Genomic DNA, 26628 nt, shown 5'->3' with positions numbered 1-26628 from the left:
TCAGGTCCGTAAAAACATAAGCTGAAGTAATTTAGCAAGCTGTATGGAAATATGAGGGCAGGCATGATGTGATTTACATATATTTACATAGTATTTCAGAGACCTTGGTCATTACTTAAGACAGTGGCGGTTCTACGGGGTGGCATGTGGTGGCAGCTGCCACCTCAGAAAAATGCCTTGCCACCCCAGCTGCCACCCCAGTTGGCAGCTTTGTTTTGAAAGAAAAGTTGTGGCTCATCGGACATTTATGAGAGAAAGTCTCTAATATCCGAGTGCAAGTAAATGCAGCACAAGACGCATGTCTTGTAACCCCTCCCCCGGCCCTGGCGAGAGCGTGGAAATATGATTGGCGGCGATTTCATTTGAACGGGACGGCGCAAAACGAGAAGCATTCTGACCCAAGTACGGAAGGAATGAGGTATTTGCAGCTGTACTCAGCATTGAATCAAAACGTACTAAAGCTTTTGATCTTAAGAATTTTGTGAGGCGTTTTGCTGAACAAAATGGTAATCGCCTCATTCAGCTGTAATAGACATCAATATAAATAAAGACGGTGTGTAAAACTACACTGCCCAGCCAAATTTAACTAGGCCAGTAGGTAAGGACTTTCCACTGGATAATAACTGAAGTATAAAAGAATGCATGACTTTGCGTTTGAAGGCAAACAAAAAGAGGAAATAACAGGTAAAATCAAGTAAATCCCCCTCTCAGATTCCACAGCAACCAGAAGAACATTAATACTGGCTGGTGATTTGATTAATCAGCTTTGTGATGGAATAAAAATGCACAGTGCATTTCCTTAGCTGTGGATGAGTCCACTGACACCACTGACAATGCTCAGTTGCTGGTGTTTGTGAGTTTTTATGATGAGGCAAAGGGGGAGTTTGTTGAAGCCTGACGAACCTCAGTGGACACAGAAGGGGGCAAGACATTTATTACATTATATTTCATTTAGCTGACGCTTTTATCCAAAGCGACTTACAATTACCAATTACAGGGACATTCTCCCTGGAGTAACTAAGGGCTAAGTGCCTTACTCAAGGGCACACTAGTGGTGACCTCACTGAACTCACAACCTTCCGATCTTCAGCCCACCTCACTATCCATTAGACCACCACTACCCCTATTTATAAAGCAATAATGGGAATGCTGAATGAAAGAGGGTGCAGCTGCCTTTATTCATAACTGTGCAGCTCTTACACTGCGACTCTGAGGGATCGAGCACAGACACAATAACAATGAAAACTGCTGCATACAGATTATTTTTGTTTTTGCAACCTCGTGTTAAGAATCTTGTTGCAATTGTTTAAAGGTTCAAATGACCGTAATAAACGGACCTTTGTCTTATTGAAAAAAATGTTTTGGACCTTTAAGATTTGTATTTGAGTACCCCTGGCATAGAGTCAGGGCTGGAGTTACGCCCTGCGCCTGCAGGGGTGCGAGACCTGCTGCCACGACCCTGGTGAACACCCTTGGAGAGAGGGAGAGACCAAAGGGAAGCACCCAGAACTGATAGTGTTGGCCCTGAAAGGCAAACCTCAAGAACTTCCGGTGGTGAGATGCAACCGGCATGTGGAAGTAGGCATCCCTCAAGTCCACGGTCGTGAACCACTCCCCCTGTGCATGTGCTGTGGTCAGAATATGGACTGGCAGCACCTTCAGGAATCTGTTGATTCCTCTGATGTCCAAGATCAGACCAAATCCGCCGACTTTCTTGCTCACGAGAAAGTACGCCGAGTAGAACCCCCCGGGCTGAGCAGAGGGTCTACTGGCTCGATAGCGCCCTTGGACAAGAGGAAGGGCAACTCTTGGGCCAGAGCTAAGGCATTCGCCGGATCAACTGTCATTTTGACCCGGCCGAAGGCTAGGGGCCGGAACTGCAGTTCGTACCCCAGGGTTAAGGTGGAACCACCCAAGGGTCGGAAGTACAGGCAGCCCAGTAACTGAGTTGCTGCTGGGAGAGCAGCCGACGACCGTCCCCGAGACTTTGGGGCCCCTTGGGGGGCGCCGGTAAGGCTCTGAGGCATGAGGCTGCCTAGAAGGCCGGTGACCGGGGGCACGAAAGCCACCGGGAGGCGGTTGAGTGGGCCGCTGGGACCTCCGCAGACCACCACTGTAAGCTGGTGGCTGGGTGCGGCTGCAAAGGGGCCCCTGGGCCTGCTGGGAGTGGGCACAGGCCTATGAAGACCCGAGAGCTGCAGCCTGTACCTCCTAGCTTGGGCAGCACGCTCCAGCTGCCCCAAACAGCTCCCCTGGCTCGACTGGCACACTACGGAGGACATGTCTTCGACAGTGGTGACTGAGCAAGCCAAACCTGGCAACGAGTCTGCACCAATAAGGACATAACTCGTCCCAATTCCCTAGACATAAAGACAAAGGTTTGCAGTGATGCATCACTGAAGCCCAGCAAAGAAGGCTCGGCTGGAGCCTGCTGCAGAGAGGTAGAGACAGCCAGCATCAGATGGGAGAGGGAGTTCCTGTTACGAGAGCAGTTTGTCTGTGACCCTGCACTAAGGCCGAGGGCACCTGGCATTCCTGAGGGGGTAGAAGGAGTTATTGCACAGCTGTTTAATATGGGCCTCAAAAGTCAGATGGGCGTCCATTTTCACACCCAGGTTGGTGACTGTTGAGGAGAGGCTAATGTCCTGGCTGGAGAAGGTGATGGTGGATGACCGAACCTGATGTCGGGTGCCAACTATAATGGCTTCGGTCTTGGAGCTGTTCTGTTTCAGGAAGTTTTGCTTCATCCACGCCTGTATCTCCTCCAGGCAGGCAGTAAATGTGGGTGAAGGCAGGGCTGCAGAGGAGGTAGGGTTGATCCTGAGGTACAGTTGGGTGTCATCAGCGTAAAACAATGGAATGATACTCCATGTCGGTTGATGATAGAGCCAAGGTGGAGCATGTAGAGTGTGAATAGGGTGGGGCCGAGAACTGATCCTTGAGGGACACCACAGGTGACATCGTGGGTACCCGACTCTGCCTCACCCAAGGAGATGTACTCCGTTCTGCCGGTGAGGTATAATCTGAACCAGTCAAGGGGAGAGTCAGAGAGTCCATTGGTGGAGTGGAGACGGTGGAGGAGGATGCCGTGATCGACGGTGTCGAAAGCTGCAGTGACATCGAGGAGGATGATGAGAGAGGGAGAGCCAGCATCAGCCGTCATCGGCAGGTCGTTTGTGACCCTGACCAGGGCAGTTTCTGTGCTGTGGCCTGAGCGGGAACCAGACTGGAACTTCTCGAATATGTTGTTTGAGTTTAGATGGTCCTGGAGCTGTGCTGCAACTAGTTTTTCCAGCACCTTTGATAGAAATGGGAGGTTGGAAATGGGTCTGTAGTTGGCCAGGACTCCCGGGTAAAGGGAGGGTTTTTTGAGACGAGGTTTAATGATAGTGGTTTTTAGGGCAGAGGGGACATGGCCAGCCTGGAGAGAGAGGTTTACGATCTTAGTGATCATGGGGCTCATGGTACAGATGTAGGAGTTCACCAGAACTGACGGAAGGGATTCCAGGACACAGGTGGAGGACTTCATCCTCCTAACGATGCCCTCAACCTCTCGCTGAGTGATGACCGAGAAACAGCGGAGAGGCTGTGTTGTCCCAGGCTGTGGGTCGGCAGTTGGAACTGGAGGCGCAGAGGGGCTAGAGAGGAGGGAGCGGATGGTGCCAACTTTGTTTTTGAAGAAGGCAGCGAAGTTGCTACACTGCTTCTCAGTGGAGTTGGAGTGTAGTGGACTTTGGGGTTTGAGGAGGTGGTTGATGGTGGAGAAGAGTTGCTTGGAGTTTCCAGTACTGTTGTTGATGATGGAGGAGTAGTACTGGGGCCGTGCATCTCGGAGGGACTGTGCGTAGGCCTTCTGGTGTTCATGATAAGCTAACCGGTGAACAGTGAGTCCTGAGGCATTGAGCCGCCGCTCAAGGACACGCCCAGCTGTCTTCATTCTCTGCAGCTCGCCAGTGTACCATGGGGCTGAGCACGAGAAAGTGACCATCCTGGTTTTGAGAGGGGCGTGCAGATCAAAGAGACTGTTGAGGGACTGGTTGTAGTATTCCACTGACTCATTTACTGATGAGAAGTTGGCGGAAGAGAGATGCTGGAGGTCCAAGGTCATGGTTTCCGGGTTGATGTTCCTCAGGTTCCTGAAGCGGATTTTGCGCTTGGGTTTGCTGAGTGCAAACCAAAGTTACAGTAGTAACCATGGTCAGTGCTTACACGGCATATAACCGTAGTTACAGTAGTAACCATGGCCAGTACTTACACGGCATAGAACCGTAGTTACAGTAGTAACCGTGGGCAGTGCCTACGCGGCATAGAACCGCTGTTACAGTAGTAACCATGGCCAGTGCTTAAAAGTGTCAGCCAAACGGCTGCACACTAGCAATAATATAATATTGGGATGGATGAAACCCTCTTTAATGACCACACATGCAGAGCACACAGAACACACAGTGAAGATTGTTCTCTGTATCTAACCCATCCTATTGCTAGGAGTCTAGTATTAGGAGCAGTAAATAACAACGATATAGTTAGGCATAGCTACACTACTGCTAACTAAATAAAACGAGAAACGCAGCTAAAGATGGAAACTCAAAAATGCTAATGATGGCTTGGCACAACGCCACGATCAGAAAAAGTACAAAAGAGCACAACAAGGGCAACTCCTGGGAGAGGGAGCGGAAATGCTTCCGTCATCAAAAAGTTTGAGCCAAATAGCAACAAGACAGTGATCAGGACAACTTAGCTGGGAGAGGGAGCGGAAACACTGCCATCACAGACCAAGCCGACACCAACCTGTCCGTCGAAGTTTCTGCGCAGCCGGGCACACGTCCTGGAGAACGAGTAAGCCCGAGGCTCCGACTGGATTGGTCGCGAAGCTGCACGCAGCCAGCTGTTTGCAGGGAAAGCCTTAGATCAAACGCTCCAACTGAATGCTGCAGGCTACAAGAATGTAGCCACGGTACTCTCGCGCAGCAAGAAGATGAAAGGAACAGATCCTCTGGCAACACCGGCAGATATAGCCGGTGTCACGTGGGTCAGAGTGACTTTGTTGTTATTGGTACTCGAGCTGCGCATGCGCGTGATGGACATATCCAGTGCTAAAGCACCGCCTCTGGCGGTCAGTAGGGACGAAATAGAACTCTGACAACTAAATGTTTTTTTTAGATTCCAACAAAACACAGTATGACACACTGTCACGTGCTCCATTTACTCCTTATTAATACGCTGATATTTTTTGATGCTACGCTGTTTTTTAGATGTCAAGGTCCTTCACAAATTGCCTCCTCACATTAAAATAACAATCCCTTCAAAACCACAGTACCCACATCTCATTCTTTTTGGCCACATGGTGTCAGCCTCAGAAAAAAACAACTTTTCTGGTTGTTTGAATAGGGGTGTTATTGCAGAATATTTAAAAATGTTCCTTCGCATTTTCCCTGATTGTGATGTTTACGTTTTCATAGCAGCATCATATGCATAATACATATTTTAATGATTAGTTCATTCCAGGTTGTTATGACTCATTCTGTAGTGCTGTGTTGCTTACCAATCAAAAATTACATTAATTTGCAGCTTCCTACATTGAGACTATATAAGTGTGAAATCGGTGTCTTAGTCACGTACAGTAGCAGCTCATAATTCTCACTACGTTAAAGGAGTCTCCCGAGAGTGGGGCTTAGTGTATAGTCTAATGGGCAGATGCATCCACAGCTCAGAGTCAGGCTGCAGCAGACCGGATGGATGCATCTCTACACCCCCCTCTCCTCTGCTGCTCCATCGCAGCCATGTGTAGATATCTACAGTCAGATTTATCCTTGTTAGTTTCCCAGGCAGCACATGACATCTCCCGGAGCTGTCTGAGAGAAACAGAGAGATGTTATTGTCAGAGCATCAACGAGGACAGTCTGAAACCCCTCATAATGATGCATTGTATTTGTGGCTCCATGCCATGCTTCACGCTGTCACCGTCTTTGCCTCTCTGCTTCCTGCAGGTGATGTACAGCCAGGACAAACACAGCCACCCCAGTGTGGTGGAGACCAACACCACCTCCTTGGAGTTGTCGCTGCCAGTCAACCAGGACTACGTTATCCAGATAAAACCCTTCAGTGAGGGAGGGGAAGGCAGCAGCAGCCAGATTACCATCCCCAAAATAGCAGGTGGGACAGTGCTGACACATGACATGTGAAAATGATGTCTGTGTGTCTCTGAGTGCGAGACGTCAGTCTAAAAACAGATACATTCAGCTGAGCTAGATTTTCTCATGAAAAGTGTAACTGCAAACACTGGTGTTTCGATCATGTGAGAATCATTTTTTGTCCACATTTCCTCAACTTCTTTTGTCCACTTTAGCTAAATGAACCACTATGTTTATGGGCTTTAAAATATGCCCAGTAAAGGCTGTTCTTTAGCTGCTTTGCATTATGATATTTTAGGGCTGTTTACATAAACAGGAATCTCTGAATCTTCAAAGAGGTATCCCACCATTAAATGCTGGTTAAAAAAATGTGAGTCTTCAAATAAGCATTTTCTCTGAAAGCTAAGTATATTTGTGCTGTTTACATTTCCCTTAGCTGTAAAATATAGTCTCACATCCACAGTCTGAGAAATGCATATCATATAACGGCTAAATGGGCTCAGACATGCAAATAATATTGGCAGTAGCTGGTGGTTTTAGGATGTATTTTTCCTTACCACCCTACATGTTTACACTCTAGCTCTCTGAAAGCCATATTTGAGGGCAGCGTACCAGTGCCATCTATCGACACAGTTGTGTACTCGCACCACACTGTAGTTCATTGCACTGAATACAATTTATAATGTTTTACTGTGATAAGAAAACATGACGCTTTCATGTCAGGAGTTCATACTCAAGCAACATTTCCAGACCATACCAGACTCTTAAACACTAAACATGCACTTGCTGGATCTTGATTTGTTTGTGTGTTTCAGGCTCCATAGCCAAAGGAGCAGCTCCAGAGTCTTCTCCATATTCCTTGGTCAACCTTGCAGCGTTAATCATCACAGCCAGGACTGTACTATGACAAACATCTGCATCAACCAGGCGCTACAGCTGCTTTTTAGGAGGAGAAACAGCAGGTCAGAGACAACAAGAGACTGACAGCCGCATTTCCACCTGCTCCCTTCCCTACTATGTCTTTCCTGTTCTTTCTACAAAGATCTCTTTGTGGGGAATTTTCTCTTTCACCGCCTTTCTGAAGGAGTTATTGAAAGGAAGTGGCTCTTTCAGAAGTTGCTTTTAAGGAAGTGAAAGGACACCATGACTCGACGGCTGTCTCTTCGACTGATGTTTCTTTCTTTGCCCCCTTCTAAGCAGTGGATATTCTCATATGGTTTGAACCTCGGAGGCAGTGGTGTGTGATGCACAATAGGATGTGTATATGTTTTCTCTTTTGGACTGTGCAGGTTCTGTGAGATGGATTTTGTGTGAACCTTTGGACTTTTTTTTGGATGCTGAGATTTCATCTTGAATGGGGATGGAGGAGACCTTGCATAGCTTGCAAGTGTTTTCCCTCCTCTCTTTGGGAAACCTCCTGCACTGTCTATGAAGGAAAACCAACTGTTACTAATCCCTGCCAAAAAACAGGGAGCTAAGCCTCATTCCTTTCTGCCAAACAAGAATTTGGGACCTTTGTGACTTTGCTTGGATTTTATTCATGCTTTTACGTTACACCACATTACATCCAAACCTCAAAGTTGCCATGAAAATGTAAACCAAAGGTATTGAATCGACTAGGTTCAGTTCCAACTGTTGTATCTTTGAGTGAAAATGCAGCGTGTACATCCCCAATATGGCTTCAGTTGTAAACAGCAGACTTGTGTTGGTTAATTGATGTCTTACCTTTCTCCCACATCCGTGATAAGTGTGTAACAAAGGCTTGCTGAGCAGTGGGAGCCGCTTTGTTGTATACACTGTATGTTTGAAATCCTCAGGTCCCAAATGAGCCTTAAGTCTTTTGATTAGTATCCATGTTGTTATTATTCAAGAGAGTTTTATTTATGTTTCCTCCTCCTGCATTGTGTTTTGGCTCACTCATGCTGTAACCTATGGATAACTGACCTTGCCCTACACTTTGTTGAGAATTTCCCGTTTGTTACTTTTTAGATCATATTTTTGGCCGTTTTGGGCTCAGAAACAACATGCCTTTCTCCTACGTCTCTCATGATGAGCATTGTGATACAGTGGCAGTGATACTGACTTTTCTAGCTTATTTGAAGTAGGGGACAGTGTTTCACTGTCAGCTGCTGTTTGGCATGAGATTGGTCAGTGTACGTACCTACGTTGCTTAGGATGTCTGGATGAATCAACCTGCTTTTAATAAATATAATGCCATTTTCCTCTTTTCTTTCTTTGGTGTCAGAAAAAGGCCCAAAGAGCCAAAGGTTTTCCATCACCAGGCTGTGCTATGCGAAGTAAAGGTATTATGTTCTTACTGAGCAGATGGAGTTTGCTCTGGAAAAAAGGCTTTTACTGTAAGTGGCGTGAGAAAGCAATTTTTTCAAAGGTCAAGAATACACAATCACAGTTTGACATAAATGTCACACAGACAAAAGGAAGTTAGAGTTAAAGCTGAGAATGTACCCAAAAGTCATATAATGTGTAATAACATCAATTTCAACATGCAAAGATGTTGACATGTCTTAGTGGAAGATGTTGGTGAGTCATTCAGAGTTTGGGATGAAAACTAAAAGAACCTTTGCAACACTGACTTCAACAAATAATATACTGTAGATGTGTTTCAGCCCATTTCTAAACAAGGACTGATTCCAGTCTTTGTTAAGTATGAGGTCTCTTGGATTAACTTCAGTCATACTTTAGTATTCCATTAAATTAAAGATCAGGACTTGACTTGGACATATTAGAATGTATGAAGCTGTTTTTCTTCCAAACACTTTCCTTTGTGCTCAGGGTCAATGTCGTGCTGGTTCCAAACACGAGCGAGAGAGAAAAAGAGAAGCATTGTTTTCTCTGTTCAACCTCCATGGATGCTACTGATCGATATTAGGTAGCAGATACTCATAAGTGCAATCAATATCAGCACATCTCTTCCCTTTTAAACAGTTTATTTGCCTCTGTGAGATGTTTTGGTGCTCTTGCAGCGATCTTCACAAGGAGGAGAGAATCGTCTTCATGTTTCTAAAATGCTGGGTTGTTTTTATCTGCTGTGGAGAGCAGAAACGTCCAACAGTAGGTCAAGGTATCACCACGGTAACTGCATTATGCAGGTCATTAAAATGGAGTGTGCTGTTTGTGTAATACACATTGTGTAAACATGTATGTAGGGCTTTCTTTAACAGGTTGAATCATTTAGTTTCTTCTTATTATTATTAGTTTCTTGGGAATCAGTCATTCTGAATTAAAATAAAATAATTGTTTTCATTAAAGTAATTATACGACTAAGATCAAATTATTGAAACATGTACTCTTAGCAGTAAGGAGACTCTTAACTACAAAAGCAGTAGGTGAAATATGTGAGAAACTTAAAATCTTCTTCAACACTGAATCATTTGTTCATGATTAACAAAATACCATGGCTGCACTTTTATTATTGGGCCTAAAGCTCAAATGCATGGCAGCCGTAATAATGCAAACACAGATATGTGAAGAGACCAAACACAGGGAATCCCTTCTAATCTTGTTTTCTGTTCTTTATTTATTTTCGAAGGAATGCAATTACAATGTACAGCGAAGACACGGCACCAGGCAAAAGAAGCAGAGCAGAGGGGAGGAAGCTGCTGAGGAGGAGGGGGGGAGCTTTGTACAGAGGTTTAAGGATCAGCCAGAGGTCGTCCAATGAGACGTCAGCACCAGGTGTCTCATCCACAGCCAAATGTCTCCGGTCATCACTTGTCAGACGTCCAAGGGCCCGCCTTTTCTGGACTCAGGAAGGACGGTTTCTCATCACTTGATCCAGGGATGATTTGGATAGTTTCGCACCTTATTGAGGAATAGTGAGAATGATTTCAGCTGGGAATGCTCCATGTTGTTGCAAAGCTCTCTTCTTTGTTTGGTAGGTGCCCCCTAGTGTACATCAAGCCCATTGCCATTAACTACTTTACATCTTCACAATCCATCAAACGGCATCAAATATACGGTACATGGCTGCATTTATTTTTTACCTTCCAGGTTGACATCCATGATTAATCATCACTTTAAAGGATTTTGAACCAAAATATGAATAACAACGGGAATTACACTACACGTGAAGGTTGACAGAAAGGTTTGGCGTCTGAAAGCCTAAGTTATATTACAGTAATACCCTCATAAACCTTACATGACGGGGTTATAACATGGTTTTACTCAATTGAGTGATTTTGCTGCTGAATGTATTGATTTTTATATAAAATGTGACGTTTGCAAGGAGACAGAGACCTTGCAGGTAATGTTAAATACACCATTATTAAAGGGAAACCTTGCCGTGTCAAGTTTATGCATTTGACTTTCTGGACTTGTAGCTTTTTCATACAAATATTTCAATATAAAATCAGAGTTTGTACAATTTCACTGCTACCCTACATCGCATACTACGTTCCTCTAACATTCATGTGACAAATCACACACAATTAAAAGTCCACATATTCTGCTCCTACTGTATATTGTATGTATAACACTGTACTTTTCTCAAAAGATTATTGGAAGGGCTCAGATGCATCCCAACATTTTTCAAAGACAGAGAAAATGTGTTGTACAATAAATAACTCTGCAAAATATATCATTCACCACAACTCATGTAGGTCTACCTCATGTTTATGCACAGGGAGATTAAATTAAAAGCTAATTGATATGTAAAATGAAGATATGTGTATCAGCACTAAAATAAGGAGAGGACAATGTAGCCACTTAGCTATCATTGAATCTTGGGATTAACAAAACTGAATGCATTGCGAAATGTCCCACTACTTCTGAATATTCTTAATTTCCTGTCAGAAGGCTTAATTTCCTTATTTTTATTTTTTTAATAAACTCCGATTTAACCTCAGATTTGTCGCCCTTATTATCTTGGACATCATGATCCATTACCCTTATTAGTTAATGTCTATAATACTCAATTACAATCCAATAATGCCAGAACATATCATGCAAATATGATCTCAAATACTAATTGTACTGACACAGCTGCCCGTTCTGTGACCTGAACAAGGGTGTGAGCCTATACTCTACGTACCGACTACACTAAATGGCCAAAGTGGTATTACATACTGACTTCTGAAAGCATATCTAAAGGCTGTGAAAGGAGAGGAACTGGTGTCGTATATTACATCTCCACCATGTAAATAAATAAGAGTTCACTGTGTGTATCAACAGCCCCCACAAGGTCCATCCGGATGAAGCGAACCATACTTCATGGCCAAATACATTTTACAGAACTACATTCTCAGGTGAGACCAACAGAGGAGCAGAAAATATTAGCTCAGGCTGGAATCATCAACAGAGGATCTGATTGGCTCTACATGATCCGATCTGCTCAGTGCATCCTCATCAGTCAGTGTAACAGAGGGGGGACGGACGGACCTGAACCCTGCTTCACTGGATGTCCCATCATTACTAGAGATACATGTGATGGATTATTCTATGTGTAAGCACAAACAGTAGTTTTTTTACAGCAGTTTTTTTTTTACAGCACACAGCAGTAATCCGATGAATTCTTCAGTACAGCAGCACAGACATGTAAAAGACACTCCTAGTTTTTTTTCTATTTTGTGGGTACCAACATGGCACATGGCCCTGGATTATTCCACAGTGTGAATTAATTATTCCCTTTGACCGTCGAGGAATACTTAAGCAAGTGGTTTTAATATACAGTAGCAGCCCTGAGAGATTTACAGGGAATTTAGTCGGATTGGGATCTCTTTAAATTGTTCCAGATGTTCGGATTTCCAGTGGCAAGTATATGTGTGTGTGTGTGGGGGGGGGGCAGGCGGCAGGTGTGTGTGTGAAGGCTCCATATGCGCCACTGGCAGAAGTCTATCAGAAGGGAGGTGGGGGGGAGAATTTCAGGCCGGGCACTGCCACTTCCGGTCCACCGGGGGGCGCTCTCGTATCACAAAATCAGGACTGCAGGTAGAGAGAGAATACAGCGTCAACCTTAAATCCCTTTATCTCAAAGGTTGATAGTGAGGGCCAAATCATATAAAATCAAGATGGTTTTCGTACCTCTGATGAGCCGTGACGATCCTCAGTGGACGATTCTGTTTCCCGGACAACCACTGCCTTAGTTATCTGCATGTCTGGATGCTGCTGCTTGGCTTCCTGTATTGCAATAGCCAGAGCCTGCAAGAAAAAGTGAAATATCAAATGTATCACAGGAAAAAATGAATTAAGTTGTTTCTTTTAAATATATTTTTTCTTGCTCAATAAAATTGAAATTCATACATCATACATTACTATCATGTCAATATTTTTGTTTTGACAAATTAATTTAGCTATAGTCTACCAATTATTTGTTTTAAGATTTGTAAAGATTCCCAGATGCTCAATTATATAATTGATTTACTTAGCATATTTCATTTATTCAATTCGCAAGAGGGCTACAATTGATCTAATCTGAGGTACAGCAATGTTTGCAAATACTATATGCATTATGAATAAGGTGTTATCTATGAATGGTTGACATGGCCATTGTTTCACTTTAAGGATAAAAAAGAACAGTCCTGCAAAGGTCCAACAACTACAAATTTCCGAAAAAATACACCATCCAGCAATAGACTACATGTTTCTTTTGAATAAACCGTTTGCTCCACAGTTCATTTCAGCTCACCTGTTCCTGGTCTACATCATCGTCTCCTGTGATGATGATCCTCTTCTCGATCCTGGTCTCGGAGTATCCTCCTTTCACCGTCTGCAACACACAAGGGCTTTTCTTTTAATAGCCTTCAGCCCACATATGGCTGTATTCAGACAGAAGAGATGAACTTCTCTTGATGTAAAACCCACTTTATGGTAATCATACATTAAATTGAGCACTTTGTAAGGTCTACTTGAGCTTACCTTGGAGACGTGAGTGGTTGCCGAAGTAACATTTTCCGTTATGAGGATAGGCGACCCTGATGCCTCTCTTCTAAGACTTCCCATATGCACCTGAGAAAGAAGAGATTAGTTTTCAGGACATGCATTTAGACTTTTAGACACTTTTTGGACATTTGACAGGTTTAAACCCAGGAGAGCAGTGTGCTTGCTTTAGGTCAAGTTAAAATGGGAAAGGTCCTTCTGTTCATACTCACAGGGGATATGCTCTGTCTGGTGGAGTAGGAAACTTCACTCAGGCCGGTGATACCGTGACCCTGAAACAGACAAATGTATTGTGTGACTTGTGGTAAGTAATACTTTAGATCAGGGGTGTCCAAACTTTTTGCACTGAAGGCCACATACAGACAAATATACGAAGGCTTGGGCCACTCACTATTTGAGGTATTGCCTCATAAGTTCAGTTGGAAGTTGGAAAAATCTATCCAATCTAGGTCAATTGTTCTTGATACTTGAAAATGCTGTTAGAAAAAAACTGCCTAAATTACAGCTCTCCATTTATTTTGTTAGCAGCTCATCCCTTAAAACAGAAGCTTCAGATTGCATATAATAGGAAATATGAAGGGTATATTTCAAGGTTGTTATGTAAATGTGTTATTGGGCTTTTTCTTATCAACTTAGATTTGTTAGAACATGTTTTCAACTTTAATTGACTGAATTTATTTGAAAATTGGGCTAATCAACACATGAATACTGTGTAATATATTAGAATATATATATTAAAGAAGTACAATATAAGACAAGCAGAAGTTTATTATACTTAAGTCATTGTACTTTTTGAATTTGCTGATGGCCGATTCAAAATGGCCAGGCCGTGGTTTGGACACAACATTTCTCAGTGAAACATTGAACTAACCTGATCTGTAAACTCCACGATGGTTGTGGTGACCTCTGAGCCGTTGGGCTGGGTCTCCGTCCTGACGTCCGTCTTCCTCACTGTGGGGGTGGTCATGAGGTCACTGGCCTCCCTGCTCAGCGGTGTGATGGCAGGATGGCGACCGGCTTCTCTCTGCGACTCTCTGTCCACTGACGATGACACCGGCACGGACCTCTTTGGTTTTTTGGGTACAACAGGCTTACAGAGGAAAAAGAAACACATTGTAGTTTTTAACACATAGCAGATGAGCTTGAAATTCTGTTGTGTTTTTCTTAGATTTTGTGGGAAATCAGAGCTTCAAAAAGGCTTGAATTAAGTTTTTTCAGTTGCAAATTACAAGATTATTATTGAAGCTTTTAAAGCATGAAGTGAATCCAAAGCAAAAGACAAACACAAGGGAGTGTTAATATAACTCAGATGGAAGATTTGTTTTTAGCTCAGTGCTTAAAAGATGTGTTTTAAAATAGATTAGAAAAACAATGAAAACCAGAGAAGAAGAGGATATGAGAGGATATGTCCTCATTACCCTTCAGTGCTGCTTCATAAAGAGAATTAGACTTGAAACACATTTTATAACAGTCACTTTGTCTGCTCTGCTTTTCTCAGAATCAGAATAAATATTTAAAGAAGATTTTGTGTTTACTTTTTATATTGCACAGCCTTTTGACTATTAAAATCATAAAAAAAAGAAAAACAAATAACAACAAAGAAAAGACATAAAACTGTGTGAAATGTGTAAAAAACACACATTTAACACATTACTTTGTTGTTTTTTAGTAGTTAGAAATGTTGCCACTGTTCTATTTTTGTTTGTTATATCGACATTCACATCAGCCCACCACAAGGCTTGTAAACAAAACTTGAATTAACTCATCGACACCTCACTTTGGTGGTCTGTCATCACACTTGGTTGGAAACTAGGGAGGCACTAAGATGGGATACGGTTGAGTTTGATCCTACTTGCTGTTGTTTTGGCAAAGCAATAGCACACACTATTTGTATTTATCATGTGCATCTCATTAAACACATGGAGATAGAAATAAAACACGTTGGTGATTTCTTGAAAAAAATATCTCTTTCAAGTTCACATCCATGCCCACCTGCCCTGATGTTTGTATAAAAGAGGACACGTATTTTTAGGTGCCTAAAAATAGAATATTTTTACCCTACCTGCATGAAAAATCTAAATTGAGGAGAAGCTACAAACACAAATGTTGCTGTACCTGAATATCGGACCGTTTGACCTCTGGCCGCACTTCTTCTGCCTGGATATGTTTGGTCGAAGGGGCTGACACCAGGGGGGGGGGTGGTTCAAAGGGGGCCTGCTGCTGGAGCATGTCCATGCTAAAGCAGAGACCTATGTCAGGTGACTCTACCCTGTCCCCCAGCTCCGTCATGCCCTTGGAGAACTCCTCCATGCCAGTGTGTAGGTCAGTGAGGACAGTGAAGTCCACCTCGGCCTCCAGGCTGGACGTGGAGCTGACCGTGATGCTGGAATACTTCCTCTCGATGCCCAGGTGGGTCTCCTTCAGGTACAGAATGTCGGGGTCCTGGTCGTCCTCGGACACGGAACCTAGACGTTTTTCCCACGGTTCCCTCTACAGAGAAGAGTGCAGCACATGAGACTACATCAACTCCAAATATAATTACTTATATAATCACTGTTGCTCACATTCTTTGATTATATATGTTATTATTATATAAGAAGATCTGAAGGAAACAACAACAATTTTCACTATTTCTACTGAATTTTTTCCATTAATACCTATATTGTATATACAATACATTTTCACAGGATGGGAACCCTTTAATAAGATTCAGTTATTGTGTTACAGTTCTTTACGTTTTAGTGATGGGATCTTACCAGTTGTTTAGATATTAATTCACAGCCTGTTCCTTGATGGGAACCATATCCAAAACCATTTTTATTACAATATATATATATATATATATATATATATGTATACAAATTAATGAAAATCGTGCTGTTTGTTTTCCAAAAGAGTGGCTAAAAAGGAGGAAAAACCAACTGGTGGAGACGACTTACTGAAGCTTCATTGAAAGGTTCCTCATGAATAGCAGGTGTGGGAGGTGTATCCTACGAAAGAAAAACAAACAATAAGAAAACGTTAATACTAAATATAGCAGGTGACAAGAACCAACCTAAACTATAGCCAACATGTATCATTTGCATCAGAAAAGGAAAGAGCTGAAACAAGAAGTCAGGAAAGCTTTTGTTTGTCTCTGCATTGACATGACGTTCATAAACCACAACTGATTATAGCTTTTTGTCACATCTATAGAAACCATGCTGTGTGATCTCACAGCTTTTAAACTGATTGCTTTTGCACTTGGCGGAGGCCTCTGCATTTTCATTTATAAAATGTCAATACTTAATTCATCTACCAACATCATGGCATACCATGAACTCAAATTAAAAATTTAGGATTGCAATTTTTAAATGTTTGCATATCCTTCACTAGAAAGTCATATTGGACATAATGTATTGTAATATTTATTGTGCCTTCATACATTTTACAATTATGAAGTCTTTATAAATGTTCTTGACTTTTTCAGTACTTGACCTGTAGCCTATGTGTAGTCTGTTTCCTCTTAATGGCCTATATTTATAGTAAATTGCATGCACCAAACAGAATTCCTATAAGGGAAAACCTAATTGGTGATCAGCCTTACTCTGAATCTAATTTGCTTCCATCACTTAACCTTAATCAGCGTATAATTATGATGACAGGCCTATAATTACTTAGCAAAAAATGTATGCACAGTAAAGATGGGCATCATATCCAATTGCCCACTATACGGTAACGTTAACGTGAGCTCGATACATTCTCGCGACAGAGGGTTCCCCCGAGGATTGCTCAAGTATGACCGACCCTCCCCTGCCTCTGATTGGCTGAGCGCAAGTAAATTGTTTGACAAGAGTGATTGAGACAGAATCTGTCATATCACTATGACTTTAAATTAAATATAGATTTAAGAGAGGTACGGCCTTTATCCTTAATTGAAAACCTACCTGTCCGTCAGCAACAAGTTTATTTAACATGCCGACAAATGAAATGGTGTTAAACTTAAACTAAAGACGGGGACACGTTACAGCAGGCTGACGAAAACAAGCACCCAACAACACTGTTTCTGAAAAGTGAGGAATGGACCTCTCCTGACAATACACACAACTTGGATTCGGAACATATTTAAAGAATTACTCTTTGGTTGATTATAAATATGGAGGAATGGATTCAAGTCCAGACTGAAAGACCGCTCTGAAGGTAGGGATTTGCCACGTTTTGTTCGTATCGCCCTTGTTTACCATGCCCGTAAAGCTGAATGAACTATACCCGAGTGCTCATGTTTACCATAAAATGGACTGAACGGTTACATTTTGGGAATCTAACCAATCTATCAATAAGTAGCTTGTCTATATTGACCAAATGTAAAACATTTATTAAGGCACATTTATTTTGTAAATCAGTTTTAAACTCCTTAAAAGGCGGGGTAGGCAATTCACTTAAGACATCTTTTTTTTATATTCCATGGAATGCTCTTAACATCCCGATAGCAATGAATACATTAAATGCTTTGACAATAAATATATACAAATATTTATATTTGTATATATACGGGCCCCATTTGGCCATCCAATTATCTGCCCCAGGCAGGTAGGCGTACCAACGAGATGGAAGGCCTACCTGCCTGCCAGCTTTCCATCTCGTGGACAAACTTATCTCGTGCCCTCATTGGTCACGCGCGTTCGTTTGTGTTGGAGGAGGGGCTCTGTAAGGAAGTCTGAAGGAAGGGGCAGATTTGTTTCGGTTTATGTACGTCTATGGTTGTGTACTTTCAAATTCTAGCTTACTCGAGCTGGTTTCTCCATTCTTACCTCATGGAATTACGTTTTAAAGGCCCACATCCAAATAATTTACATTAAAATAAACTATAATATTTAACTTCATATCAAGACCTGCATTTATTTATTAAAATGTTCACCATACCCAATGAGTTAAAGGGGCTGGGTGTTACATTTAACTTTTATGGGTAGGTAAACTACACAATAAACACATACTGTAAAGCTTACAGCTACTGTCAGAAGCATGCACATAGGGTATATTTCGAAGGTTGAAGTAATCAGAAATGACTGCAAGTGCAATGGTAATGCCATGCACTGAAATGTTAGATTTGTCAAACTCCCTTTCAGGGCAGAGGTATTCATATGCATAAATGCAGTATATGAATACTTAAGCCCTGAAGAGGTTTGGCAGCTCTGCAGCCTGTGATTACATCTAATCGCCTTTTTCCTTTTCTGCTGTAACCACATGTGCCAAGGCAGAACATTTGATTAAAATGCCTTTCTCAGTCATTTACAAAAAGGATTCTTAAATTATGTGAAAAAGAGGTCTCAAAGTAAAATGTTGAAACGGTCTTGCACTCCTTGCAACAGCAGCCACCTTTTATTCTGTGAGGTTGTTGGAAGGAGAGACCAAGTGTGAAGTCAAGGTGGGATTGAAGGGACGCCTGAAGCTTAAGCATAGGGGTGTTTGCTTAGAGGCCCGCAGCGTTCTGAAATGGCCAAGCAGATGTCAAACTTTGCGAAGGGGAGGACAAGGGAAAGCAAAAAGCTCCGTAAAAACTAAGTCTGTCAATGATGCTATGCCAAGGGACGTGAACTTTTGCTTTCTCATACACAGCCACATGAGTTCTGAAGTATGTGTGATTGATTGTTTTTAGATGGTAAAAACAAGATCTGCACGTCTGAAGCTCATGCAATGCTTTACTTTCCAATGATTGGCAAGTATGTTAAGGGTCGGATGGTTTTTACCGCTTGCTTCCATTTGGATGTGTCTTGGCTTGGCATCCTGAAGTGGATGTGGCTGCTGTCCATGTTGCTCTGTCTGTCCCGGGACCACTGGGATTTCAGAGGCAGCGTTAGAGGAGGTGCAGCTGGAAACTTGGAGCTAAAGAGAAGATTTTCTTTAAACTCCAAGTTGTTTTGAAAATGATCTTCATGTCCTCTTGTAAACACACTTTGTCCCGTTGTGCGTCTGCTGTCTCGAAGCGCCTGTTGCCCAAACAACTCATTCTTTATCTTTGGGAGTGGTAGACTTTGCTGTTGAAATGACATTGCAGCCTCGCAGTGATGCTTGGTGGCTCCTGTGTTTTCCTTGATAACATTTGCTGCATACTGCAATTCAGAATTGTCATCTTCTTTCCTTCCTGTGTCATAAGATTCATCTTTTGATTTTGTCATCTGTACATCCCCAGTCCCACCAAAGACACCTCTGTCAGACCAACTCTGAGATGGAGTGTTTTCCTTATTCTTCTTGGATCTCTGTGGCTTTAGAGGAACTACTTTGGTGACTTCTGAGTTTGAGTTTCTTCCTATGTTGCATTCTTGAGCTCCCACAGGGCTCGAGTCTTTTATTTTCCAGGTCTCCCAATGTCTCGCGTCACTCTCAATTCTGCCGCTGTTGCCTTTTGGGAGAGAATCCACAGCCAATACGGTTTCAACGTTTTGTGTTCTCTCTCCATGAGTGTTGCACTCATACTGACAATGCCTAATATCTCTGTTGCTCATTGCACTCCCCTGTTTGTCATGTGGAGATCCATATCCATTTTCTTGAATGGTGTTGCTTGCTAATACAGAATCGTGATGCCAGTTAGTTGCTACTGTACCATCCACAGGGCTCAAATCCGTTATTCCTGTTGCTCGAAAGTCTGTTTCCTGTTTTGGAGATGTCCCAGGTCTAGTTTTTAAAGAGTCATTGGCTGTTTGACAGTTGCTCATCTTTGTGTCAGTCCAAGGTGTCAAAGAAAACATGTTTTTACTCTCAGAGCAAGTATCCAGCTCTCCTTCATAAGCATCCTGCTTGTCAATCAATTTGGCATCAGCGGTCGCCTATGTTGACATAGAGTAGATGGTTAATTTAACTTAGCTCTTCTAGTATTTGTTATCCTAGATCCTTACTCTTAATGATTTGTGAAGAAAAACAGTCATTAACTTTTCAGATTTGTCTGTTTTTTGGCTCAATATAAATAAATATAAATACATGTTTTTAAAGAGTTGAAGAAAAGACTGCATAGAAAGAAATCTATAAATATATATGATTCTAACTGTTGTAGTACAGTGAGTATTGTAACTTGGGGAACAGGAGGTCATTCTTACTGCTTTGCGCTCAGGGGTTCCTCCTGGAGGAGTAGCTGAGGAGAGGCGTTTCTCCCTCTGGGCCATCTTGCTGTTAGGCTGCTTCAAAGCCATCTTCAGCTCATTGATGCTGGCCTGGTGCTTCTGTAGAACATCTTCTGGCTTATCCAAGAACTGCTGCTTACACACCAGGGACACAACAAAAACAAATGTTACTATCCTGGATCTGAATCTATTTGGTTCTGGTAACAATCATCTCTACATTTCTCTTTTCTTTTTCAAAATTCTCACTCTTACTCTGTTCTGATGAGGGTTTGGTGCATGCATGCCTGTTTTTTGTTGCAATACTGGGCTGTAGAAGGAATGAAATGCTGCCACCAACACACATCATTGAACAATAAAGGTATTGATAATTACCGTAAACAGATATAGATCTTGGTACACTCAAAATGAGTATCATCTGCGTTTGTATTTTACCTTGGCAATGTGAGCAAACATGTTTTGAGTTAGAGGTCTACAGGTTTAAACAATCTGAACATTTTTATTTAAAATATCTTACAATGTATTTGTGTTACTGTTGATGCATGTAGTATAATGCCTAGAAATTTTGGATGGAGATGGAGCACATTGATTTTGAAACTAACAAGCTGTGTTTTAATAGAAACTCCAGTGTTGTGGTTGTTTGCTGAGTTCTAGCAGTGAGTGAGAGGCAGATGGTTTACATAAGAAAACACAGAGCACCTGGTGATAGCCACACACAGCACATGCCAAAAGAGACAAGCACTACCTCCTGTTTGGGCCGAGGGGTGGCCAGATCCTTTTCCAACAGAGGAGGGAGCCCAAGGTGCGACAAGTGAGATTAAGTGATGGGTTTTGAGCAAAGCGGGAGGTTGAGGATTGGAGGTCGGGGTGGAGAACAGATGCGTGCAGAGACAAAGAGGTAGAGTGCTGCAGGTGAGTCAAAGAGGCAGGCAGCCAGACGGACAGACAAACAGTTAAAACCATCAGGGCTTTCGACTTAAAGACTTTCAAGCCATTTAATGCTCTGCCAAGAAGACAGGGACAATCCATTTCAGTGTCAGCCAATTGATAATTAATGCAGTCATCTATTGACTGAGCATAAGTGTTTGGAGAGGGGGATTATTCCCATTCTTCTTCATCCAAAGACTTGGTGAAAAGGCATCACACAACCACAAATGATCGGACTAGATACACTGGAATAACCTTTACCATAAGGAACACAACAATGTATTCTTGCATCTTCATAACCAATACGAATGTACTTCTAAAAAGGACAATTCATATAAAAATAACTTAATGTGAATTGAATAGTGAGACTTTTACCCATCTCAGTTGAGTATCAGGAGATTTGCCAACTAAGGAAACAGTGAATCATCAACAGTGCTTTAGGGCCATCTGTTTATACTGCTAATATGATCTAATTGCACACAGGGACACAATTAAACATGTGTTGACAATTGTGAAAGATGCTTTTTTTTCAATGTTCAATCTAGATAAGAGCTATATTTTAATGAAAAAAAAAAAATCAGTAAGAATTGTCCATATGGCAGATAAGAAAAAAGGAATGAAAGAGCCTGATGATCCATATTAAAACAGTGTGCGTCTAATCAACTGAAGATCAACTCATGCAGTTTCCATGGATTAGGCCCAATGGAATCCTGGAAGTTATGACATGAAAATAAATGACATTCCCTTCAGAGACAAACAATCAAAAAAAGAATAGATCGTGTTTAAAAAAAAAAAATATGTATGACCTACAGAAGCCAAAAACCACAGACAGACGCTGAGGGCCAAGGCCAAAATACCTCAGGTTTTGAGTCTAGAGACGTGCCTTCCTCCTCACCCTGCAGGAGAGTATGAGGTGGACCACAGAGAGGTCATAGAGAAGAGAGCAGAAGTAAGCAGAGTGTGTGTTAATATCACAGCAGGGGGAAGAGAAGAACTGTTAGAGGCATGAAGCTGGGTTAAAGAAATATCATCGGCAGCAAAGAGGTCAAGTTAGTCTTCGGGAGGCGATTGAAGAAATGGAGAGGAGAGAGGATTCGTTATGAGATTTATAAGTCTGCAGAGGAGCAGGAAATAGAGGAATTTAGGCCAAGGAGAGAAAAAAGTCAGGATGGTGATTACAGTCTTATATGAAAAGGAATGTGAGAGAGAAGGATGAGGAGTGCTAGTCAAAAGTTCATGAGGGATTTTTTTTCGGGCGTAGATGTATAATTTTCGAGCTAAGGAAACTGCCTTAAGATGTTTTGTCGCACTTTTTCTTAAACTATGAGGAAATAATTGATTCATTTGGTGTTTCATTCACTAGTTGAATGTCATTTATTCATACCGTGTGCATTAAAAGGTACAAATTGTGGCCTTGTTGAACAGCTATACATTAAGGCAGGTCCATGTTTGTACCTTGAGCTCGATGGTCCTAGTGGAAGTTGATATTCGTGCACCGTAGGTATGTTTCTGATCTTGATCCTGGTCATCATGCTGCTCTAGCTCCTGATCTGTGAACTGGTCCTGATCTTGGTCCTGATAATGGTACTGATCTTGGTCCAAGTCCAGGCTGCCCTCCTGGTCCAGGTCTTCTCTGGACATGAACTGTGTGCGTTCACTGGAACTCCGCTGGGACAGCTGTTCCATACTGTAACCGAGAGCTGAGGCTGGGGAGGTGCAATGGAAGGGAGAGGTGAACAAACCACAACTCCAGTGATAAAGCTTTTACATGATGTACAGTGTTTATTAAGGCCACATATATCAAGAGTCTGTGCTCTAACATGAAATCACAGGATAAAAGCTGCTTTTATTGCAGTTTTTGCCAAGGAGTTTCGGTCTCTGTCAACATGGGACTAAAAAATGTGTTTCTTCAGTCTGAAAGCCATAACACAAAATCAACATGCACTGTTGATGGAATAGCTAATTATGCTTTCACGCATACAATGTTATCAATCCATTTTTTAACCTGAGGGGCTGGAGACAATTTATAGGCTCACATGTTAATCCAGAAGATAAGTGAACCTCAGAGTGGACAGAGAAATAGTCTGGGTTCTTACCTCCATCAATACTTCGGGCCAGCAAGTACCTCTTGCTAACGGACCGATCGAACTGTGGGGCCGGCCTGTCGATCAGAGCGCTCGCCTGTCTAGTCTGGGCTTGGGTTCGCCCGCTGTAGCGGAACTTTGAGCCAATCACCAGGAAGCCCTTGGGAGGGGGCTCTGGGGAAACCAACCTGCAGAAAGGTTCAGCTGGTGTAAATCTACCTACAATACTACCTTGTTGTTGACAATGTATACTTAATTACAAAGTTAAATCTCTTATGAGGCACATACAGCAGTGTGGAACAGTAACTGATAAATTAGCTTGAGGGGCAAGTAAGATACATGTTACTTGTATCAGCAGTTTAATTAATTACAATATAACAACTGTGTATATTTATTGCTTTTCCCAATGACTTGTTTTGTCTCCTTGAACCAATTATTTTGCATCTGTTTTAAACAACTGAATCTTAAAACAGCAAGACCAGCTTCTATAACAAAACAAAACAAACCACAAATAAATCAGTATCACTTGCTCCTTGTGGAACAAATGGTTTCACCGTAAAAAGGTAACAACACCTTTTTTATATATTGAGTGTCACTTGATAGAATCCCGAGAGATATAGCAATTGTGCAGAGTGTGAACAGATCATGCAAGGAGTGAAGTGCAGAAAAAGTGTGTCTCTGTGCATCTGTGAGTATCCTACCTGAAAAAGGTGTGGTGCTCAATGCAGACCTTCCACAATCGCTTTGAGGCCCGATGGTTGGGCAGCTTGAAGCCTATGGTGCTCTCAAACTGTTCGTACTGAGGAGTGAGGGGGAGGAGTGGGGGTGGAGGACGAGAAGGAGGAAGGGAGGTGTGGAAGAAAATAGTGTGAAGGAAGTGAGTGCGGGGAAATATGGTTGGATGGTGGCAGGTTGAATTGTGTTGACTTTGCAGCAATGAGCAAATCAATGCTTGTAACTCGTAATATATTTTCCCAATGCCATGTCAGGTAGACTTTCTATCTCTAACCAACCTACAAATGAGCCATTCATGCAAACCCCCATCAGATAATCAGTTGTGTGAGAAGAAGAAGATGCTTTCAAATCAATAGTTTTATTTGCAATATACGAGGGATTCAAACATGAACACTAGCTCCTTCACAAGAGGAAGCCAAATCGTGTCTTATACAAATACAAATATATTTGGGGAGAGGCAATTAGAAGTGTCAGCCGACTTAAGAGGATAGATGTGCAGAACAAAATGTATGCACTGAATGGCTTGATGTTTACTATGAAGATGTCAATGTAAGTTAAACAGTGGATGTACAACACCTTCAAGGCAAAAATAATGACAGGTAAGAATGAATCCTAATTGTAGGTGGTTGAAAACCATAGTGTGGTTCCAACATTTGCATGTGAAATCCTCAAGAGTGCAAATCCTCATGAGTGACCTATCAGCCTTATCTTAACAAAACATCAGATAAACGATAAATCTCTGAGGTAACACCTTTATCCCAAACCATGAAATTACTATTTATGCTACTCGGGACGAGTCAAGAAAGACAATGATGTAATTTTGAAAACTGTGAAACCATGAAATAGACATTTTGAGTTGGCTCTTAACCAAATGATGCGTTGTTCCACTTTCCTCTGCTATGCCAAACTGACTTTCATGAGGTATTCTTGTGGGAATGCGCAGACAATAATTGCAAAGTGAACTCTCAAGACAACCAATGTGCAAAATACAAGATAATGAGTCTTTATTTACCTCTCCTGGGCGGATCTTAATATAGAAGTTGCTTCTCTTATATGAGATCTTGAGAATCTTTGGCCAGGCGAATCGGTTGATCCTTAGGCGGTCCCGATAGATGAGCAGACCGTTGGCGCTCACTCCCAGCATTATGTCAATTCCTTCTGAATCCTGGTGATCACACAGCATTGAATATTAGTAAACCTCAGACAACGTGAATGAAACAGTTTCAGTGAAACAAAGTGTCCCTGTACCTTAGCATGATGCAGGTCCACCCCGTACATTGAGAGCTTCTTGCCATTTTCTAGAAAGTTCACCTCTGCCTCTGCTGGACTCATTCCCCTACGAGTCAAAGTGCCACACATTAATTAATAATGAATTAATTGTTTCTTTCATATTAATCAGACAAAGGAATAGCTTTTGTCAATATTGACTCGCATTCAATTGAATTAACCGTCATATTTTAATAGACCTGTAGTTACGATGCAGCTCCATCACTCTCTCCTCCAGCTCCCGTGTCTGGTTGGGTGCAAAGCGGAACTCGTTGACGTAGTCGGGGCCATGTTCGTCGGCCTCGTAGTCTCCCAGTTCAGCCTGGACAGTGTAGGAGCCCAGAAGGGCGTGGGTGACGAATGAGCATGGCAGGCGACCGGACAGGATGTCGTCCCTCAGCTGCAGGCACAGGTAGTACCTGAAGAAACACAGGAGGAGGTCGAAACACTGCTGACACGTGTTTAAGAAACAAGTGTGTTTATTATCAGGAAACATCAACATCCACTGCTGGACTCTGTAGTGTCTGTCCATTTGATGATGACCTAAGTTTACAGCAATGCTAATAGAGTGGTGCAGGGATGACGTATTTACCCGGAAGTAAGCTGCGCATGGTTTCCCTCGACAAAAAAGCAATGGGATTTCTCCATAGGATTTTGGAATATAGCTCTAGATAAGGTCTGTGGAAAACGAACCTGTTTGATAAATGCACGTTTTGTTCAGCCGGATAATATCCACATGTCTACTAGGGCTGTGCAATTTAATCGATCCTGCGATATATATATATCGATATTTTGTCTCCCGAGAAAGTATCGATATTTCAGCCGCGGGTATCGATACATTAAGTCCCATTCAAATCCCCCGTGTTCCGCCTGGCACTCTGCTCGCTGCCCATCCCCCCCCCGTTCGCTTTGCATGAAGAGCGATTACGTCAGCCAGCCGAGCCGCTAGTTTCGCTGTAGAGCATTTCTAGATAAACAGACGCCGGTGTCTTCTTCTCGCAGTGAGTGCGAAGCGGTTCAGGAGAATGGCGGCAAACATTAACCACACTGGAGAGGGTCTTTTCTACCGCCGGAGATAACGGCCCAATCCCAAACCACTCCCCGACGGAGTCTGTAGCCACACTCGCAGCTCAACGAGGCTCCCTCCTGTCAGATGGAGGGAGTAAATACAGCAGCAAGCTTTGGGACGGCCTCCCCTCTCTCCGGCAGAAACAGGAAATGCCGTAACTGTATGTAACAACGGTTTCAAATCAACATCTCTTAGACAAAAAGTTTAAATTAATAACTCAAATAAAACTCCTAACATCTTTCATTGTGTTTCAAAGCTCTTTTAGTTTTAAACCTGATGTTTATAAGCTTCTTAGTTTTTGCAACGGTCTGTAAATATACACAACTTTATAATAAAATGCACACATGTACCATGTTTTCTAGACTAAACACTGGTATGATCCTAAGTTAAAACATATGAGGTTATCATGAGGTTGTTAACATCGCAGTTTA

At 42.4% G+C, this 26628-nt stretch overlaps 2 protein-coding genes across 2 annotated transcripts in view; one reads left to right on the top strand and one right to left on the bottom strand.

Annotated features, from left to right (window-relative positions):
* LOC104947373 (contactin-4-like) overlaps positions 1–8352 on the top strand; it is a gene marked incomplete at its 5' end in the record, with an annotated part of 39254 nt that extends 30902 nt beyond the window's left edge. Inside the window, 2 exons of the mRNA XM_010773375.1 lie at positions 5988–6153; positions 6947–8352. Coding sequence (XP_010771677.1) covers positions 5988–6153; positions 6947–7038 — 258 coding nt within the window. The remainder of the gene's footprint in view (positions 1–5987; positions 6154–6946) is intronic.
* Positions 8353–9656: 1304 nt separating this feature from the next.
* Positions 9657–25547, bottom strand: LOC104947372 (band 4.1-like protein 1; the record flags this gene model as incomplete). The annotated part of the gene is made up of 17 exons (XM_010773374.1): positions 9657–12071; positions 12171–12287; positions 12775–12855; positions 13005–13094; positions 13238–13297; positions 13897–14115; positions 15141–15515; positions 15965–16015; positions 20096–20254; positions 20862–20891; positions 21901–21939; positions 22499–22749; positions 23140–23315; positions 23829–23926; positions 24875–25027; positions 25111–25198; positions 25329–25547. Coding segments are annotated over 17 exons (2212 nt in total), but the record flags the coding sequence as incomplete, so codon positions are not given.
* Between the last annotated feature and the right edge of the window lie 1081 nt (positions 25548–26628).

The sequence above is a fragment of the Notothenia coriiceps genome, unplaced genomic scaffold, assembly GCF_000735185.1.
Source record: "Notothenia coriiceps isolate Sejong01 unplaced genomic scaffold, NC01 NC01_scaffold00012473, whole genome shotgun sequence".
Classification (NCBI taxonomy): Eukaryota; Metazoa; Chordata; class Actinopteri; order Perciformes; family Nototheniidae; genus Notothenia; species Notothenia coriiceps.
This window is presented reverse-complemented; position numbering and strand designations above follow the sequence as displayed.